This window comes from Melozone crissalis, unplaced genomic scaffold (assembly GCF_028551555.1).
Source record: "Melozone crissalis strain CALT ecotype California unplaced genomic scaffold, PUWL_Pcris_2 ptg000132l_1, whole genome shotgun sequence".
Classification (NCBI taxonomy): Eukaryota; Metazoa; Chordata; class Aves; order Passeriformes; family Passerellidae; genus Melozone; species Melozone crissalis.
The window spans coordinates 1502430-1523418 of record NW_026535905.1 but is presented as its reverse complement, the minus strand read 5'-3'; the positions used below and the strand labels follow the sequence as shown (position 1 = coordinate 1523418).

The 20989-nt window shown below is 47.6% G+C and overlaps 1 protein-coding gene across 1 annotated transcript in view; it reads left to right on the top strand.

Annotated features, from left to right (window-relative positions):
• Positions 1 to 3564: 3564 nt before the first annotated feature.
• FGFRL1 (fibroblast growth factor receptor like 1) overlaps positions 3565 to 20989 on the top strand; it is a 167014-nt gene continuing 149589 nt past the window's right edge. Inside the window, exons 1-2 of the mRNA XM_054293232.1 lie at positions 3565 to 3922; positions 4974 to 5083. Of these exons, the coding sequence (XP_054149207.1) occupies positions 5023 to 5083 (61 nt within the window). The 5' untranslated portion in view covers positions 3565 to 3922; positions 4974 to 5022. The remainder of the gene's footprint in view (positions 3923 to 4973; positions 5084 to 20989) is intronic.

Below are 20989 nucleotides of genomic sequence, written 5' to 3'. Positions count from 1 at the left end.
GCTGCGCGGAGCCGCCCAGCCCCGCATGCCCTGCCGTGCCCCGGTGGCAATGTCCCCATGGAGCCTGGGTGGCAATGTCCCCATGGAGCCCGTGTGGCAATGTCCCCATGGAGCCTGGGTGGTAATGTCCCCATGGAGCCCCTATGGCAATGTCCCCATGGAGCCTGGGTGGCAATGTCCCCAGGGAGCCCGGGTGGCAATGTCCCCATGGAGCCCGTGTGGCAGGGTCCCCATGGAGCCTGGGTGGTAACGTCCCCATGGAGCCCCTATGGCAATGTCCCCATGGAGCCGGGTGGCAATGTCCCAATGGAGCCCCTGTAGCAATGTCCCCATGGAGCCCGGGTGGCAATGTCCCCATGGAGCCCCAGTGGCAAAGTCCCCATGCAACCCCAATGGCAGTGTCCCCATGGAGCCTGGGTGGTAATGTCCCCATGGAGCCCCTATGGCAATGTCCCCGTGGAGCCGGGTGGCAATGTCCCCATGTGCCACCGAGGGGCCCGTGCTCACCGCTGCCAGCCCGAGTCCCTTGGAGCACTGCAGCCGTGTCATGGGCAATCCATGGCTGCGTGGCTGCCACCTGCAGTTGGAAACACAACCACTGGAACAGGTCAGGAACGACAGTCTGGAGGTGCTGCCTCTCCCAGGTCATCTGCAGGGGGAAAGGAAAAGGCAGAACGGTCGAGCTGGAAGGGAGAAAATGTGGAAAAATGGATTCTGTGATAGAGGAGGTGAGCAGCTCCTGTGGGAAAAGAGGTAAAAAAAGCTGGGAAAAATCCAGCTTGTGGTTTTGGAGACATAAGGAAAGTCACTCTGGGGATGGATGTTCACTAGACCATCACAGCTATGCAAAATTTGAAAAGCCATGGTCCGGAAACAGGGCTTTGGGGACAACTGGATACAAATGGACTGTTGGGCTGCTTCTCGGGCCATGTGGAGACACGGATTTTGTATTTTGTTGCTTAGCATTCGTTTTTGTTTGTCAGCTCCAGAAAGCTGCTTTCCCACAGCCTTGTCTCAGGACCGTGGGGTGCAGGAGCAAACTGGGGCTGTTGACTTTCAGACTACTCAATCATCCTGCCAATTACAGCCAGCCCAGAAGAAAAACACAGCTCTGCATATTTCCTTTTTTAGGTAGAAGTGTTGGGAAAACAACACGAGATTTTGTTTCTGATAAACTAGGAGCTGTTTCAGGAATATTAATTATTTTTCTTGTATCAATATTTTACATTTATTCCTCTGCTATGGTATTGGGACTGAGATGGATGAAGCCTACAGCATGGTTTCAGGCCTCTGAAAAAAAATTTTAAAAATAGTGCTGAAATTTTGATGTCAGAAAGGTTTATTTTCTGGTTATTTTAGCCTGGGGTATGGAAGATGTGGGCTCTATTCTCTGCCCCATGTAATCCCTTTGCAACATCACTTGGAGTCATATTCTTAAAAAGTTTCTGTATGCCTAAGGAAGGGGCTTAAAGGGCATCTGAAGGTGCTGAGGCACCTGAATAATTTTTAATTTCTTGTGTACCACCTCTGTAATCCTTCATCTCCCAGACCTTCCCACTGGTGGAAGGCTGCAGGAGAGATTTTGCTGCTTTATAGTTGTACTATGAGGAGAAATTCTCAGTCTGGGAGACGTTGGAGCCTCCAAAGACACACGTGTGATTTTCAATAAGGAAGTGAGGATGGAAGGAGTGGAGCCATCAGGGGATTTTTATCCTTTGTGTCCAACCTGAGCTGGGTGCTTGGTGCTGGGTTTGGGCACACCCTGGGTTGGAAGAGCTTTTCTTTCAGAGGTGATTGAGGCCTGGAGAGAGCTCACCCAAGACTGTCACAGTGCATCTGGGATTTAAGCCTCGGTCTGTGCGTGACCCAAAAAACAGGACACGGAGTAGGAGCTCAGCCAGGTCCCTCTAACCTGGTGGGAAACCTGTCTGTGAACCAATGTCCCACATCTGCACCAGAACTGAGGCTGCTTGGGACTTCAGTCTGCACGGAAACAGAGGTTGTGTAGATGGTTTTAGGGCTGGATCACCTGTGTGTGATGTCCTTGGGACAAAGACCTTGACTCCTTTGGGGTGAAATGGCTGGGAAACGTTACAAAGAGGTGTTTTACGCATCATCCCCTGAGATGTCGCATGAAGATGAGCTCTCGTTCTGCTGCAAGTTAAGAGTGATTTTGTCAGAAGGCATGGCATGAACATGACCATGTAGATTAAGTCCTGAAGGTTTCCCTCAGTCAACACCGTCTTTGAAATCAATGAGGCTGAAGTTATTGGCTGATAGGAGGAGTCGTCCATCTGGGATTTCTCAGCTGAAATTAACTTTAATGATAAAAATGATGATATAAATATGTTAAATACAGAAACAGTGCTGTCAGCCGCTCTGTTTCTGGCTCAAGGGGTTTATATGTTTAGTCTTACATGTTTCTCACACTGATTTTGTGCATCAAGATTTGATGTTGTCAGGAACCACTCAGTAAAAATATTTAGTAATAACAATAAAAATAGAGGGTGTGATTTCATAATCCTAACAAAACAGATAAGACAGATGTTCAAACTAATTCTTGGCTTGGGTTTAGGTGTTCTCCTGGTGCCTATCACATTGAACTAGTACTGAGACAACTTAGTTTTCAAGGAGGTCTTCATGCTGGGGCATATCAAGTAAGAGATCTAAGAAACTATAACATCAACAGTAATGATATTTCTTTTGAGATACAGAAAGTTTAGCCATTGAGGCAGTATTTTTTCTTGTCGTTTGTTTAGTCTGTTTGGCGAATTCTGCCAGGTTGGTTTTGATCCTGTATGAAGAGTGATTTGCTGTAAGAGCGGATGCATCAGCCGAGTCGCGCTTCAAAGTAAACAATAAATAACTGTAACAGTTAATATAAGGAACTGACATCTCCACAGTTTATTTTCCGCTTGGTTTAGTTTAGTTCAGGCCAGCTTCTTTCTGGCATCATTTGCATCCGAGCAGAGAGATCAGAGCGGGGCAGCGTGCGCGGTGGGCTCCCAGGGCCGGGGCAGAGAGAGGGGCGCAGTGGGTTCCGGGCTGTGGGCTCGGGGTCTGCATCAGAGGGGCGCTGTGGGTTCCGGGCTGCGGGCTCGGGGTCTGCATCAGAGGGGCGCTGTGGGTTCCGGGCTGTGGGCTCGGGGTCTGCACCGCCGCTGCGGTTCCGGGCTGCGGGCAGGGCAGCGCTCGGGCACGGCGGTGTCGGCCCCGCCGCGCTCGGCTGCGGACGCGCTGCCCGCTCCCGGCGCTCCGCGCCGCCCGCAAAGGGTTAAGGGGAGCGGGCCCGGCGGAGGGCGGGGGCTGCCGGGGCTCCGGGGATTGGTGCGAAGTTTGCAGCGGGCCGGCCCCGCACCGCCTCCCTCCGCGGCGGCTCGGCCCCCGCCGCCACAAAGCCCTGCAGGGAAAGTTGCTTTATCGCCGGGTTCTCTCTCTCTCCCCGGCTCTCCCCCCCCTCCCCTCCCCTTCCCCAGCCCCTTTCCCCTCCTCCCCTCGCTCCTTAAACGGGATTCCGGCTGGGCCAGCCGCCGGACGGCATCACCGGGCATCCCGCGGCGCGGAGCCCCGCAGGCTCTGGCAGGTCCCCGCTGTCCCTCCCCGCACACACACGCTCAGCCCGGCCCGGAAAGCAGGAAAAAAAAATTTACAAGGTTTCCCCCTTTCCCTGACCTCCTCGCCCGTGACTCCCGAGTGGAAAAAAAAATCGGGGGCGAAGGGGGGAGGTTGTTAAAAGCCGGTGAAGGGGCAGAGCCGCTCCGTGGGGAGCGCAGCCCGGGCAGCCCCGCCGCCCCGGGGAGGGGGGCATGAGGTAGAGGCCGGCGGCGGAGCGCCCGCGGGGCGCCGTGGCCGCGGAGGGCATGAGGCGGCGAGCGGCGCGGATGGGCTCCAGCGCGCGGTGTTAGAGCCCGCAGCAGCCGAGGTAAGTGTGCCCGCACCGGGACACCGCACCGGGACACCGCACCGGGACACCGCACCGCCCGTGTCCCGCACAGCTGCGAGCCCCGGGGCAGCACCAGCTGGCATCGCGCCGGGTGTCCCCCCGCTCGTCCCTCCCTCCCTTCCCGACCCCGGTGCCGGCGGTGAATCTCCCGTTAGCGCCGAGCCCCGGGCAGCCCCGGCGGCCCCGCTGCCGCGATCGGCGCAGCGAGCGGCGGAGCGGCCGCGCTCGCCGGGCTGGATGCTGTGCGCGGGTTGTTGTGTGTCCTGGGGGCACGGGGCGTTTAAAGCGGGGAGTTTACAAGGGTGAGGAATCCAGACGGTGTTTAGAGAGTGAGAGTTTTAGCAGGAGAATGGGGTGTAATTAATGTAAACCTGATCTTCCCCGGGAGTGCGTATCGCAGCGAAGGCATCTTCAAGAATCTGGGTAATTGAGTGCGGTTGCGCTTTGGGACGCACCTCTGGAGCCCACGGAAACAAGTGGGGCTGTCGGTGGGGAGACGGTGCCGGGGATGGGTGGGGGAAGAGGAGGAAAGGAGGAATCAGTGCTGTACAGAGAAGTCTCGGAGTGGAGCAAGGCGCGTACCCAGAGCGGAGCCTGGCTGAGGGGCACTGGAGCAGCAACACAAAGTTTTCTGGGCTGCTGATGGGAGAGGTAACATTCCTCCTCCCCCTTCCACCAAGTTCCTCCGCAAATTGTTAACCTGAAATCTTGTTTTATGGCCACTTGCTAGCGTTTTGTTTGCCTTCCAGACTGGTTCTGTACAGGATACTAAAGAATTATGCATTAACTGTAAACTTAGAGGAGCTTACTGGCCTCAGTGGGTTCTTGATTTATATCAGTCTAAAGCAGAGAGGAGGGCAAAGTTTTACTCACTGAGCACCAAGGAATGAATTACAAGTACGTTGCTGTTTCATTTGCTGTTTCTTCTTGCCAGTCTTCTCAATAGGAGTTAAAACTCCGCAAAGTTGAGGGTTGTTCAGGGTTTTTTTCCCCCCAGTAACTATTTTGCTCTCCTTTTTCCAGCCTCCAGGTCTGAGAGGACAGTAGCCTGTGCGATACGGCGGGATCTGGTTTTCAAAATGGAATTGCAGCTGGCGCTCCTTTTGGCAGGGATAATTGCGTTTTCGGACTCAGCGCGAGGTAAGGGGACCGCGCTTGGTGCGCTCGCCCTGTGGCTCTGTCCCTTCCCTCTGCTCCGTGGGCTCTGCTAACACCTGGAGGGACCCCCCAGGGGAGTTGCTGTCAGCAGGGACTCGTCCCCTGCACGTTTTTTATCTGCACAGAGATCCAGGCTCGTGCCCACGTGTGCCCCTCCTTACCTGCGAGGTGTGGGGCAGCGTTTGGGATGGAGCGCGGTCGCCGCGGCTGTGCTGAGGTCTGTCAGGCACAGGTGAACTTCCAGGGGCTTTTCTGGTGCCTGTGTAAAAATACACAGACAATTTTAAAGAAAAGCAACTGCATTCCTCTGTGGATCAGAAATACCTCTCCCCTCCTGTAATCCCTCCAGCCCCTGCCCTGTGTATTCCCACTTACAAACTAAACAAACACATCCATTAACCGCCCCGGTGACAGACAAATGACAGTTCCCAACAGCGAGAGCGTATTTTAGCGCCGAGGCTCCAGCAGTTGATCAGATTTCAATAAACAGGTTACCCTTCCAGAGGCAAATTGAAATACATTGACCTGGGAATGATGGGGGTAGGAAGAAAAAGAAGTTTCTTTATGGCAAGGTGCTGTTAGCAAAGCTCTGGGATCAGAGTGCAAGGAGCGGTGGCGCTTCCTGCACTTTGCCTGTGCTGTACCGTGGTGGGTGCTGTCCTTGGAAAGCCTGAATGGGAGTCCAGGATTTCAGCTCCCCCGCCTCTGGTCACAAAGTAGGGGCTGCATTGTTCCAGGAGAACAGGGGTACAACTTTAGGATGCAGATTGCTCCAGCTGCAATTCCCAACAGTCTCAGAGTTTTGTGAATTGTTGTAAAACCTTGAAGTCGTCCAGTGTGAAGGACTTCCAAATTAAAAGGTTTAAACTTGCCCTTCACTTGGGCTGTAACTTGCCAAAAATAAATCTTGGGGGTGAGGGTGGGAAAGGAGAGGGGGAGAATTACTCTGAAAACTCAAGTTTGGTTTAGTGCACTGCTTTTTTTTTTTTCTTTTTGGCATTGGCTCTCAAGCAAATATTTTATGGAGGCAAAAGCACTATAAAATGATTTGGCTGGAAGCTGAATGAAAAAGAAAACAGTATATAGGCTGTAATTCCTTCAAGTCTGAATTCCAGGCAAGGCTTACAATGGAGACTCAGTTTAAGTTGTGGGCGATGGGCAGCAGTGTGGGAATTAAGATGACTTCATGGATGTATTTTATTGCAATGGACCTGAGAAGTTGGTGGAGTTCCGGAAAAGATCTGAAGTGGGCAGGAGAAGACAAAAAGATTCTTGTCTCTGATGTGAGCTGAGTATCGGCTCCTTTACTGGCTGACCGTGTTTAAATTTGGTTTGCAATTGTCTTGCTCTTACACTTACTGCCCCTGGAAAGAGAAGCACTGTGGGCTGTTGTCATGTGAAGAAGTGACAGAAAATTAACAGCAGTAATTTCAGGACATCATTATTTTTCTTGTGGAAAGGTCTTTTAAATATAACTTTGATAGGATCATATTGGTAATTGGATTATTTGAACACTTTTCAGAGCTGGAAAGACCCATGCTGTAAGTGTATGGAGAGATGGTTCTGGTTGTTTAAAATGAACAAGAAATAGAGGTTAAAAGCCAGGGCCAAACCCATGAAAAATGTCATTCATTCGTGTGCTGCTTTAAGAGAGGGGAGGCAGAGAAGGAAAAGGAGTCATTGCTGTGAAAACAGAGACAAAATTCTGACATTTAAGTCCTGCTTTAGACCTCCTTAAGAAGGAGAACATTTTTGATAGTGAAGGACGTAGATGGAAGATCAAACTTGTGAGCAGAGATGAGACACTTCCCAGAACTTTGAAACTTTGTGCTGACAGATATCTCCAATTGTTAGGTGTTTACACTGGGATAATTTCAGGTTCTTGGAAAAACGTGCCAGGCTTTTCGTGTGCCTGCAGAGTTTTTCTGAACGCCTCGTCCGAGGGCTTTGGCCGCTGGGGATGTGTGAGCGTTACCTGCCGCAGTCGCTCAGGTTTTATAGGCAGTCCTTCGGCCAAATCTCAGCCTGAGGTCGTGAGGCTCTCCTCTGGAGGAGGAAGGGCTCTTTGCTTTGGCCAAGCAGCATTTCATACCTGTGTGCTGACTGCGGGTTAGACACGCGTGGCCTGAAGTGTGCCGGCACCTCCTGATCCGAGGCATCAGAAGTTCAACAGGCGCTTGCTGGCTGGCCATCAAGTGAGGAAGTGGCTGAGGAGGTGCTCTGGGAAAGTGATGGTGCTTCTTTTCTTTTCATTTTAGGCAAACGTAGGTTGTGCTGTAATCGGGGGGTTAATTTGGAGCTGACTGAATGCTGAGCCCGTGCTTGGGGAAGGGCTGTGCCGTGGTGCATCTGCACCAGGGGGCAGAGTTAAGTTGCCCACGCACTCCAGCTTTGATATTTCCTGACAGTTGAATGCTCAGCTGCAATCTTGCATTAAATGTTGCGTTGTATTATTTTTACATCTTTATTTAGGTGACACCTTTTAAGGCGAAGGGCCCTGCAGGAATGACTGATTGGGTTTAGCCAGCAGGGTTTTTTTTCCCACCTCCCAGCAAAAAGGGGCGTTTTTCCAGGGTCGGATCTGTGCCTGCTGGATCTGTCCCACCAATGGATCTCATCACTGATGTAGAAGACACTGTCAAAAAGGGAATATCTTAGCAAACCAAGATAAACTCTTAAGAAAGAGGGAGTACGTCTGAAGTATCCCAGGAAAACAGAGAGCAGGTCTGATTTTGGAGCTACAGGTGGTAGAACTGTGTTTGAAGGGATTAGGGGTGAGGTATCTCTGCCTGTGTTTGAACCAATGCTTTTGAGGTTGAAAATCTTTGACTAAGGTCTTGTGTACACCTGTAAATGCACTGGAATAACCCTTCCAAAAAACTTAGTCTGGAATAATTCTCAGTGGCCAATCTTATTCCAGGCTAGGGATCTCCTGTACCAAAAAATCTTCCTCGGGAGCTATCTTGGTAGATATCCAAGCCCCTTCTTTCCCTTGTGGCTGAAGACTAGAACATCTGTGTGCTCTAAACCCACTCTTGGAGAACCAAACCTGTGCGCTGTGGTTTTCTAAGAGGGACTGTGCCTTCCAGCTGAGCATGGGGCTTCAGCCTGGCAGCTTCAGCTTGGTTCTCAGCCTCGGCAGATAATGTCTGCTCTGCACCTGGGATAGCAGTGCAGGTCCAGCAGCTCATCCCTGCTGTTATTCCATTCCTGCTCCCTCCAAGCAGCCCCATACTGGGCATAAAAGTCTTCAGTGTCCTGTGCTGGCTCTCCTCTGCAGGGATTAATGCCGTCCTGGGTCACTAACCTTTAGTGACTATGTCCTGCAGCAATGTAGCTCCTGCCACGCCACACCTCCAGCTGGACACAGGTAATACAATCTGATATTTTCCTGCCTGCGTTATCTCAGTGACCGACAACGCAATATTTGTTCCAAATCTGTCAAGTTGCCATCATATTCGCCTTGGTGACCGTATATGGTAACGTTGGGATGTGCCTGGCTTGGTCCCGTGGCTTGAGCAAGATTTTGCATGGTTTGTTTAGAAGTTTTTGGTAAGAGCAGTAACCACCCTCCTGTTAGCAAGTAAACTGATATTCTGCTGGAAACTAATTAGTTTGGATGTTGATTTCATTTTCGGTGCATTGCGTAGGGAGGGGAAGAACGGGACCTTAATTGCTTTCTGTTCTGGCACTTCTCTGAGCGACCTGGGCTTGCAAACCTGCTTGGTGTCTGCTTCACAGGGAATTTGCTGATTGGGCCGCATCAACATTCCATGGTTTCGTGCAGAAATAATGTTATGTGCCATTTTGGCTTCTCTTAATATTGAAGAAAAGGGAATTGGTTGCTAGAGGTGTTTTTTTTTTTATTTCTTGTAAGTTGAGTTCTTCGTTCTGATGAACAGAATTCCCATTCTGTAACTTTAGGGTTTATAAGAGTCCTTCAGTAAGCACAGAAAATATAAATGATGGTAATGTGACAGAGATGGTTACTGGCTTCTATTTTACACCTTTATTCTTGTTGAGTGGTTGTTACCAGATAGAACGATTAGGTAATTTCTCGCTTGTGAAAGAGAAGCATGTTCAGATCTAACAGCCTGATTCAGATTTTATGGAAGTCACAGCACATCTTCTGGAGAAATTTGGGGCATTTTTTTGTACATTGCTCTTGGGGAACTTGCTCATTAATAATCTGTCAGCATGACTTGTACCTAGAGTCAACATGAAGAGCTAAGAAAATCCTGGTTATTTTTTTAAACGCTGGTTCCTCCCTTCTTCTGAGGCCGTCGGCCGCTTTAAATTGTGGCGGAGTTTAAACATAAAATTCAATGTGCGTCATACTGGAAAATTAGGGTTGATTTTATTTGTTTTTAATTAGGAATATTACAAAACTCAGCAAATTGCTGAAATACATCTAGATTTTCCCTAAAGTTTTTATAACTCTGTTTTCCAAGTCCATATGTTTCTTTGACCTTCATTAAAAGACGCAAGCAGCAAATCAAAATGTCTCTTTGCTGGGATGAACTTGCATGCAGCAAAGGCTGGACTCCAAAGCCTGAGTCTTAGCCACAGAAGCAACTTTCATATGCCATGAGGTGGGGCTTGAGATATTACAGGAAAGTGTATTTTTCAGGAAAAAAATATAATTTGAAATTGAGAAAGAAGTGACACTTGCTAACAAGTAGGAACTCCTTTTTCAAGATTTGGGGCCATTAGTGCCAATTTATTAACTAAAGGTGAAGTTTTTCATTTGACATGAATTGGCTGATAGAGCTGATCTTTTCCAATATCCTCTCTGATAATTCCTTTTTGAGTGTCTGTCTCACCATAAGTGACGCTGATACATCTGGGTGCACATCACTCATCACGGAATACTGTGAATTCCATGTAGTAGTCTGCCTGTGCATTTTTAGATTAATTACTGGGAGAGATAAAAATTTCCATTGAAGGTGGAAAATAACAATGCAGAGATCCTCTTGCACCTAGGTTGAATTAAAAGAAACCCAACAACCTTTAGTCATAGCTTTATTTATCCAGTGAGATTTGAACTGGTGCAGCTGATTTTCCTAAGATGTGCAGCTCCTACTTGTGTCTGCAGTGACTTGTAAAACCAAGCTGCCAAAAGGATCTGTGCAAATGTATCCCAGCATTACAGGAGTTGGTGGAAATGCTATTTTCTCACATTTCTTTCATTACCCTCCTCATTTTGTCTTGTTTCAAGTAATTTGTCTTTCATCTGACCTCTTCCTGTATTTTCTGGTGGGCTGCTCACGCTAAAATGCATTTGATATTGTTTGGAACATTTAATTTGGATTTCTGTTCCTTGTCTTTTTGTCTGTAATCAGCCTTTACTTGGAGCTTTCTCTGGTAATAACGCCCCCATACCTATTTAGCTGTGTTTACCTGTTCTAATCTTGTGCAGCAAGGTGAAACATTTTTGGTCATATAAGGGACTTTTCGAGAGTGGAGCCAGTGGGAATACAGCAGTTGCAAACACCTCTGTCTGATGCAAGTCTGTTCAATCTGCTGCTCTGTCATAGCAACTGTGGTAAAAGAAAAATATTTCCAAAAGCAAGTTTGATTAATCAGATAGTGCTGTCCTGCTGTCGTATGAGATAGGCAGGTGCAGCCCATGCCAGTTGTGACAGGTCAGGGCCTGATTCAGAGCCTGAGAGTGTTGGTGCTGTGACTCCTACTCACTCCCACAGGCTTTGGATCCCTCCCTGAAGGGTGACTTACTCGTATTATCTGTGATACCACCTCCTGTGCGACAGCAGAGGGGATGTGGGCTCAGTGTGCCACTCACCTGCTTGGCTGCATGGCTTGCACTCACATTTTTTATTCTAGAAAAGCACATTTTGCTGCTACTGACTGCCAGCTCTGGCTGATGGGTGGAGCATGCACTGCCAGGAGTGAAAACAATTTGAAAATTTTCTGTTTAAACTTTGGGTTGCTGCAGAGAGTTTATCCCCAAAGACAGAGAGCCATCCTGTGGGCAGTGTTCTGGGTCTGGATGGGCTCAAAAAATTGCCTGTTATTAAATAAGTGAGTGTATGCTGTTTGTTGCTAAATCCATTCCCATCTCCGATTTTTTTTTTCCCTCCCATTCCCAGTGAAATAAACCTGGGCTGTGTGGAGTTGGGTTGGTTCCTCTGATCGCTCAGTGTCCCCCTGGTATCACAGCAGAGACACAGCGTCTCTGCAAGGAACCTGGTGTTGTTATTTCATCCCAGCCACTCCAATTTTCACAAAGAAATTCAGCCAATAACTCCAGGCTACTTCTTCCATTAAGTGTTCAAACTCACTTTGAGCTTCACTAAGGAAAGAAGAAAAATGTAAATTGGGAACAGAGGCTCCTTGGAGCAGGTTAATGTTTCTCAGGATGGCTGCACCTCTGTGCTCAGCCTCTCTACAAGTGGTTTCCAGCTTGATGGGACACAAAATAATTTCTTCTCATAGGTGGTAAATTTATTTCATGAGAGATTCACACAGTTTTGGATACCCTGTCAAGTGAGTAATGCCAGAGGTGTCATACCCTAGATGCCACTTGGGTGGCATTGGCTTGTGTGGGTATTTTAGGAGCTGTCAGTATTTGTGCCTGTCAGATAAAAACGCAGGAACAGCAGACAAATAAAGAAATGTGGACTTAATTTGTGCAACAGGAATTTTTAAAAATTCCTATTCTCCTTGCTAGGTTTGTTCCACATACCCCCAAACTGATAACCTTAAGAATGAGGTATTAATGTGGACTGGCACAACATCTCTGTGGTAGCCTTGGGATTGTTAGTTCTGCCCAGGATATGGGAAAGGAAAAAAGCTGGAGAGGAACGTGGTGGGAAATGCGTTAGCCAACCTCCAAGATAACATTTACTCCAGATTAATTGGTGTAGCCCTGCTCTTGAGGCCTGCTGGTGCCAGGGAGAGGATCTCGAGCAGGCAGTGTGTGACTGAAGGGGATGTTGGGATGCAGCTTTCCCAGGTCTGTGCTGTGGCTCTCTCACCTCTTGTGCCCTCCCAGGTGCCCCCACATACAGGTGTGAGACTTCACTGGCTTTTGGCCAGTGTGTGACTCTGAGTAAAAGCCTTGTAATGTAAAAAGGATGCTTGCATTGTGCAGTGCTTTACTATTGCTGTGTGTGGATGTTTAATCTCCTTTGTTCTAGGCAGAGCTGAATGGGGCAAGGCCAAATCAACCACAAAGAAGGGAAAAGGGAAAGCTGTTCAAGCCAAAGCACTGGAGTTAGGCAGCTGCAGATGCTGGAGCTCTGTGAGCAGGTTTCTTTCCCTCCTCCTTCCTCTCTAATGGATTTGTGTGAGCTGGAGTCACAGAGGAAGTCATTTTTCTCTGTGATTGCTCTCAGATCTGTTAGCACAGATCTGTAACACATCTGTAGCTGCTGGCTAAGCCATGGCAAGTGCCACATGAGCTACAGGTGTGTGAAGTGCGTGTCAAGGATGGGAGGGTTAATGAGTAACAGGATGAACCTCTGAACGCTGTGGAATATCTCCCCAGGGATACTCCAGACTCTGTGGAAGGGAGGGAGGATGCTTGTTTGGCACTGACCAGTCAGCATTAAACTGGTGGCTCTAACTCCTGCAGGGTGTGGATACCCTTCACACAGAGGGTGCTGTGAGACACCTTGCTCACCTTCTGGGGGAATCTAAATCTTCCCTGTTCTTCTGCAGACTAACACAACATTTTGGTGGCAATATCAGCATCTCTTTATCCTGACAAGTAACACTGGGAAGTGTTTAATGTAATTTTGGGCTGTTTGAAATGGAAAAACTGGGGAGGAGTTGACAGCTCCTCCAGCATGTGGAGATCAGGCTCCATGCTCTGATAAGTCATTTGATATTTTAATGTTCAGGGTTGGATTACAAAGGTGATAGTCCCTTTAGGTTCAGTGAGTTGTGGCTGAGTAGGTGTGAGTAGGATTTAAATATATAATCCTACCAGAGAGCAGAAACTGGAGCCTCACAGGACCAGGCTGAGTTTCAGTTCTGTGCAGGGTGGCACCACGCCATGGGAGGGTTCATCATGATCTGCAATAGTTAATATAAAACCAGAATAACAGATCAGAGCTGATGAGTATCTTTCCTCCTCCCTGCCATTCCCAGCCAATCAGAAATGCAGTATTGCCAGGGCTAATTTCATTAAGGGCTAATGAGAGTGAAACTTTCAGCTTAGTCACGGCCAGGACAGTGAGCAGGTGTTTGCTTTGCCTTGTTTGATTGACAAGGAATCATGAACCTGTCAGGGAGATGTCTGCATATGCAGGGAAGTGGCTTGGGAGAGCTGATTGCTGGGTTTGCTCTCTGAAGGTGTTTGCTCTGAGCACACAGCTGTTGTTTCTGAGACACAAAGGAGCAGAGGAGGCTGGTGAGAGCATTTTGCTCAGGAGCTGCAGAATTCATGAGGTGGGGATGGGTCAGTGTTTTATCTAGACCAGAGCAAAGTCCTGCTTGTATTCCTAAGGCTGAATGCTTTTCCCGATTTCCTGCCTGCTCAAACAGGAGTAGGCCAGAGGGTTTGGAGGATTTCAAGCAGTATTTTGTGATGGTGATTTACACAGATTTATTCTTCTCCTTGAAAGATCAGTGGAAACATCAGACTAGTAGTCCTTGTATGCAATTGGAAAAGTAGCCTTTGGATATTTAAATTGAAGTTAAATTCAGGGCTCTTCCTCCCCTTGAGTATTCCTGTTTGGAGGAGGATTGTGGATTCACAGGGTTAGGAATCTGTCCCTTACTTTCCCATCAATACCAAAGAAGAAAGCTACTGCAAGGGTGCTGCTCTAAAGTAATCATAGCAATAGACCATAGCAATAATTATGACTATTTATTGAGAGTTTCCAGTACGTTAAAAAGAGATCCAAAAAATGCTGCTCAGCATAGGCAGTCTTCCTCTTCTAGATACTGTCAGGAGAAAAAGCTTGTCTTTCTGAAGGCCACAGACTAAGTGGAGTTCGAAGCTTATTTTTCATTTATCCAAGAAAATCCAATAAATCCAGTAAATTCTTTCAGTGTGGTCTTCCAAGAGTTTTTCAACTTGGTCTGACTCACAGATTATTTGAGTGCCATTATAGACTAGGGGTCAAGCAAGTTAATTCCCAGAACAGTATGCTGCCCTGTTTTCAAACTGTGCTAATCAGGGTTTTGAGTCAAAGCATGGCAGTTTGCTTAGTGAACTGATTTTCCTGTTAGAAAATCACAAATAGGCTCTGACTCTTCGTGTTGGCTTGGTCGCTGGAGCACTCACATCACATGCAGTGCAAAGCCCCCAGGGATGCAGTTGCTGTGGATCAGGGCACTGGTGGGGGCTCATTTCCCATTTCACAAGGCTGAACTCGTGAAAACTGGCTGAAACCTTCGGAAAGAAAGGAAAGAAATTGTTGCTGTCACATTTCCACCCCCAGCAGGACGGAGGGAGGGCTGTGTGCAGCCCGTCTGAGCTGTGGGTGCCCTTCCCCAGAGGAGACATTGGTGGAGTTATTTGGTTACCTCTCCCCCTCACCTTTTTGTAATGGACTCTTGTTTACTTTTTCCTCCTCCTTTCCCGAAGCTTATTAGCACTGTTTAGGCAGAGGAAATGAATTACCATAATTCACTGTTGTTCAGAGCAGGACACATTCCCTGCCTGTATGTATACACACGCTGGCATTCACCCTCCCAGCCTGTGCAGAGCAGCTTGTTTACAGAGTCTGGCTCCATTTAGGGAGAACAATACCCTGATTATAGAGGGCAGCCTTTTCTTTCCACAAACCAGAAGGAAACCCTTTGCTGCAAGCAGCTACTGCCCCTTGAAGGTGTGGGCATTGTGAGCTGCTGGAAATGGGGGGAATAAATCTCTTGTGGACACAAACCAGCAGCATTGTTCTCCACGGAAGTTGGTTTAGGGCTGGGGGTGAGGAATGGTGTTGGGATAAACCAAATGCCAAGTGTAAGATCTACCAGCGTGCAGAGAGGTGTTGTGACTTCCAGTTTAATTTTCAAATAACAGCTGTGAGACTTCATGGGGAATTATTTGGTGCTGCTCGAGCTGGCAAGGCTGGGAGGGAAGAAAATGGTAATTGAGTCTCAGAGTGGTTTTGGATGGGCTGAGTTGGGTTGAAAGGTGCTGTTATGTGTGAAATGCTGCTCATTTCCAATTGCAGTCATGCACCTGTGCCTGGTAGATAATGCTGGAGCCGTGTCATATGGAGCATTTGCTTCACATGATGCTGGGAAAGGTCAAGCACTTGGTTCCTGTCCTGCTAAGTTGGGTCATTAGATGCACAAACAGGACCCCCCTTCCTTTTCCTGACTGCAGCCACTCAGATCCTGGCAGTAAATCCCTCTCAGGTGTGACTTCGTGGCAGCTGGGGATGGCTGAACCTGACCCCATCGCTGGCCTGTCCTTGTCCTCCTCTGCTCCCAGCCTGGCAACTCCCTTGTGCCAGGGGGAGAGCTCCTCTGACCTTGCTCTGGATGTTTTGGGGAGGAAACACGGGCAGGGAGCCAACCTGGAAAAAGATGTGATGGTTTAAATTCTTAGAGGAGCATGGGCTGAGCTTGTGGAATATCTCGGTGTCCTTACAGGCAGCAAGTCCTTTCTTCTGTTCCCACTTATGGCAGGAAGGCTCAGTACTTTGAAGGACTGGATATTTATGGGAACATTTACAAAATGACTCTTTAGGAATCTCAGATGCATCAAGGTCCACAGGGCAAAATGTAACATAGCCTGGGGGCAGTGAGTGTGAAGCCTGAAAAGTCATGTTTGGCTCTTGGTTCAGCTCAGGGGTAGCATATCGCTGGGATTCTGCACTGGGAGATTGCATCTTTCACACTCTGCATTGAACCATTTTCTGTTTATCTCAATGATCCTCTGAAATTTGCAGGGATTTTACAGGGAAATGGGTGATACCTTCCTTCTTCTGTCTCTGCTTTTGCCTTCTGAGGCAGAATGGTCATTTTGGGGAAATGGGAAATGGTGAGTTAATCCTCTCAGTGTTTGCTGGCCTGCCCATGGCATTGCCTGCTGCAAGGGAGGAGCTGCTCCATGAGAAGCACAGTGGGCAGCAAAGGTGGCTGCAAACAGTGCTGCAGGTGTTCCCTGTGGTCCAGGCACAGTGTGTATCCACCCTGGAGCCAAGGTGAATGTGGGATGTCACCCAGAAGTTTCTCCTCTAGCTTGGCTTTGTCTCTACAAAACTTCTGACTACTGGCACCGCTTCAGCAGCTTGCAGAAATAAGGCAGAGAAAATAACTTGGCCAAAATACTCCCTTTGGTTGAAAATATTTTTCCAGGGAGAAGAAGAGAGCCAGCAGGCTAAACAGGTAACGCTGCAGGGCTGCACCAACAACAATTTTAGGGCATTTCTGGAAGGGGATGTTAATGTTGACCAGTGAGACATGGTGCAGGAGTTCTGCATGTCCAGGGGTGATTGACACATGTCCAACCTTCTGAAACATGACCCAGCACCCTGGAGAAGCTGTGGCTTTTGCCTCTAGATCCAGTTTTTTGGAAAGGGGGGAAGATCCTGGTGTATATATCAGTATCCATATGAAGGCTGCTGGGCTTACTCTGCCTTGGAAGACTAAACTCAGGTACAGGTGTGAAAAGCAGAACCTGGTACTCCATAACTCTACCTATTGGCAGAAAAAGGGTTTTTTTTCTTAAATATGCTTTAAAATCTGCCAAACCTTCTCATACCTGGACAATGGGTCCCTCTTGGGCAATGGAGGAGGGACAAGTGTAGGTTCCCACGCTGGCTCACAAGCTGCAAGAAGGACAAGAGGAACAGGGCAATAAAAACCAATCCAGGGTCCATCCCTGCATCTGTGATGGCTTCAAACTGAGAGTGTGAGGCTGTGTGGTGATCTGGGGAAAATGTGAATCTTGGCAACAGTCCCTGCCTTATTCAAAATATCTGGGAAACACTGAGCCGGGAGGTTGAAAATACATCTCTGGGGTTTCTTTCTCCAGAAGGAAAAACATCATCAGACTTTCACTGAGACAAGTGTTTGAAAGAAAAAAAGGGAGCAGCTTAGTTGTCAAACACTAACTGAAATAACAGCAGCAAGGAGTAACCCTGAGTGAATTTTAATGGCATTTTGATTTGGGTATTTTTATTTGCGTACTTACAGGTGCATTCCCTTTTACCTCTACAGGAGTAAGGCAGATAGTATAAAGTGCAAAATAACCCCAAAGTGCAAACCCAGAAAATTGTTTGAGGCAGATGAAAAATGCTGCAAATTATTTGAGCAGGGTTTTTTTGCTGTAATTAACACAGTATTAAAACTGACTCAGGGCCTTGTGTCCGTGGCATGTGTTGGAGGGTATTTACTATTAAAGTAGAGCTTGAGGAGGACTGCAACATCTGAGGTATTTAATATTGCTGTCAGAGAGCAGGTCAGCAAGTGAGCAGGGGTTTTGGTTGGTACGATGAACACAGCATAAGGCAAAGGTGTTATTATAGCTGGTGTGATATTATTATTATTATTATTATTATTATTATTATTATTATTATTATTTAGATTGGGGTTAGTGCCTGCAAGTCCCCATTGCACCAAAGCATTGTGGTGAGGGCTGTTGAACTCAGACAGCTGCAGTGTTAAATGCAGCAGCTCTTTGGAGAGAGGCTTTGTTTTACTTTGTTTTACCCTTTACAAAGAGCCCCTCCAAAAGCAGAGCCACTGGCCAGCTGAGCTTTATTTACCATGTACCCCCCAGAATGGTGGGGTACCTCTGCACCCTGTACAAAGCAGATGTTGCCCTGATAGGGATTTCTTGCTGCTGCTGCAATACAGACCCACCAGGCCAAGGTTCTGCCCCCAGAGCTTGTTTCAGTGCCCAGGGTGAAGCAGATGAGAGCATTTGTTCGTGCACAGGCTGGAGCCTTGCACTGAGCACCCACTGTGGCACATGTGTGTGAGCTGCAGGTTCAGTTGTCCCCTCTCTGTTGGGCACAAGGCGCCATTGACTTCAGGGAGAGATGGCATTACACAATGCTTATTTTATATAGAAACAACCATCAAAAGTCCTGGAATGAAAAAAAGAGAAATACACAGATTATTCAGGCATTATTACTGTTATTATCATCCTCTTCATCATCAAAGTGTCTTCATCCATGCTACCAGCAAGGTCTGACTGCTGCCAGGTGTTGCTCCACATCCTGCTGGAGCCCACCATGGGTTTCCACCTTCTAGAAAAGGTGGAAATAACAACCAAAATCTGGGAGAAAGAAAGAGAGTTGAGAGAGGCAAATTTTCACACAGTCACAGAAAAAGAGATCTTCCAAAAGATTTCATTTTCCTTGCAAAGGCTTCTGGTGGCTGTTGAAAGGGCATTTCAGTGGAAAAGGGCCAAGCAGCCCTAGGCAGAACCAACACCCTCAATTGAGAAAGATTTTTTTTCAAACAGCAGTTCTGCTAAGAAGTAATTAAAGTCAAATAAAACACGGAAAACAGTGTATGACACATCTATTTGAATTCATCCCAGTTTGGATCCACTGAACCCATGTAGCACAACGCTGGAGGCACACAAGGGGAGGTCCAAACCCAAGGATTTCAATGCACTTTTGCAACTGGAGAAGTCTCTGTTCTCAGATACCATTTTCCCAAGTGTTTGGGGACGTACTTCAAACACCTGGAGATTTCTTGTGTTCAAAGAAATACTTGCTGAGGACCTTCCACTCTTGCAGTTCCCTTTGCTTTGTTCCTCTGCCTCCCCTGCAGCATTATCTTGGGCAAAAATTGAAAATAAAATAAAGAAAAGGGGTTATTTTGGGAGCCCAGCTGTGTCACTTCAGGTTTTGCTGGCTGTTTAGGAAGACTTGTGAGGACTCTGTGGGGGAGAAAGGGTCAGGTCAGAGGCAGAGAGCCACTCACCCTCTGTCAGAGGGGCTTGTAACGCCAGGGCAGCTCCCCAGGGAATGTCTGTCTGTCTGTCCTTCCCTCTGGGGTTGACAGGAGGCTGATTCCTTCCCCCAGCTGTTCCCCCTGTCACATTACAAATGAGACTCTGAAAAGCAGCCCTTGGCTTTGAGACAGCTCCTCTCTCGCTAACTCGCTCTACCCATCAATTAACGTCAAGCAAAGGTGTTTTATAACTATTTTATAACTTTTTCAAGAGCAGGACCTTCATGCCTTTGCATAGGAAAAGTCCAGCCCCTGTGTGAGTGGGCTGCCAAAACGCACAGTGCACAGTGAGGTATGTGTGAGAGCAAACACAACTTTTGCTTTTCATGAAAAAAGTGCTCTTAACATCCAAATCCTCCCACAGAGACTTTATCCAAAAAGAGAGCATCTTTTTTGTAAGTGATAATGAGGACAAAACATCTTTATCTTCCCCATCAGGGCAGTGGCACATTAAGACCAACATTAGTTATGATCAGAAGATCTTCATCCATTTCTGATGAGCTTCATCCATTTCTTCTGATCAACCTGCTATGAAGAGCTGCTGGCTTTGCCTGGATTCTATCCTGACTCCGTTCCATTCTCATTCCTAATGTGAGCAAGCAGCATTTGGAGCCATTGTTCACCCTTGTAGCTCTTGGCCTGTGCAGTGGATGTGAAATGTACAGGGTGAATTATGGATTAAATAATTGAAAATCTTACATGGCAGTGTATTTCCTGGGAGGGAACAGCAAGACCATAGTGGAGCCTTTCAGATTGTCTCTTACCCACTCACCCTCTCCTCTTGTACCAACTTCCAGCAATTTGGCTGCGTGTTTTTTTAGGAACTAACTTCCACCCAAAGACTACTGAATTTTTCTTAAATGCTGGGTTCTGTCAGAGCTGATAAGGCAGCAGCCAGCCTGCAAAGATAACACAAGATATCAAGGCTGCTTGTGTTTGTCTTTATTTGGATTTTTTAGCAAGCCTTTGACAGGCGCTGAGAGCTGTCTGGAGACTCTGTGGTTTAGTGGGTCCTCCCTGCTTTTCTTTTTGTCTTTGGTACCGAAATGCTTTTAGGCTGATTTGGAAGGGAAAAAAAGGTCTGATGGAGCTGGGGAATTAGTGGTGTTTACTGAAGGGAGTGGGGAAGGTGGACAGTGGGGGCTGGATGCCAGGGATGGCTCTGGGATCTGTTGTGGTGTCTCCGCTTGGAAAATATTTCCCCCAAACAGGGTTTAAAGGGGGTGAGGAGCAATACAGAGTCACTAAATGCCTGATCACTGGCAGGAATGTGTTAAGGTGTATGAAAACCTGTGATTAATTGTCTTTTCAACTTCCCCCTGACTCCCACTCCCCTTTTCTTGCAGAGTTGTCCCTGTTTGGGCTGCTGGCTTTTGTTAACCTCTGAGGGAGTGTTTATGCTTGGCTTACGTTAACCAGAAGGGAAAATTTTCCAGTCAGAAATTGATCTATCTGCTGATGCTAATAACTTTGTTATAGGCAGTTCATAGAGCAAAGCAGATGTGGATAGAAAACACAGCCCATGCCCTTACACAGAGATTTTCTGTCACCCTTGGAGTGAGATATTGGGGTCCATTTTCAGCCCAGCTGAGCCCTTAGTGAAGTGAGGTGTTCCCCCTATCCTCACCTCTTTGTAATGACCCTGTGTGTCCCCAGTTTTGTGGAATCATAGAATCCTGGACTGGTTTGGGTTGGAAGACTCCTTAAAAATAACCTTAAAGAAAATCTCCTTAAAAATCAAGCAGGGACACCTTCCTCAGCTTGACCTTGAGCACTTCCAGAGATGTGGAACATGTTCCATTGCTTCACTACCCTCACAAGAAGGAATTTCTCCCTGCCCTCTGTCTGATGCAACTCTGTGGATGGTTGTACCATGGGTCAGATTAGGACATAGATATGACTGGAAATCCTATTAAAAAAAGAAAAAAAAAAAGGAAAGACTAAAAGTCATGGCATAGCCCTGCAGCACTGGGTTTTATATACCTGGCTGTT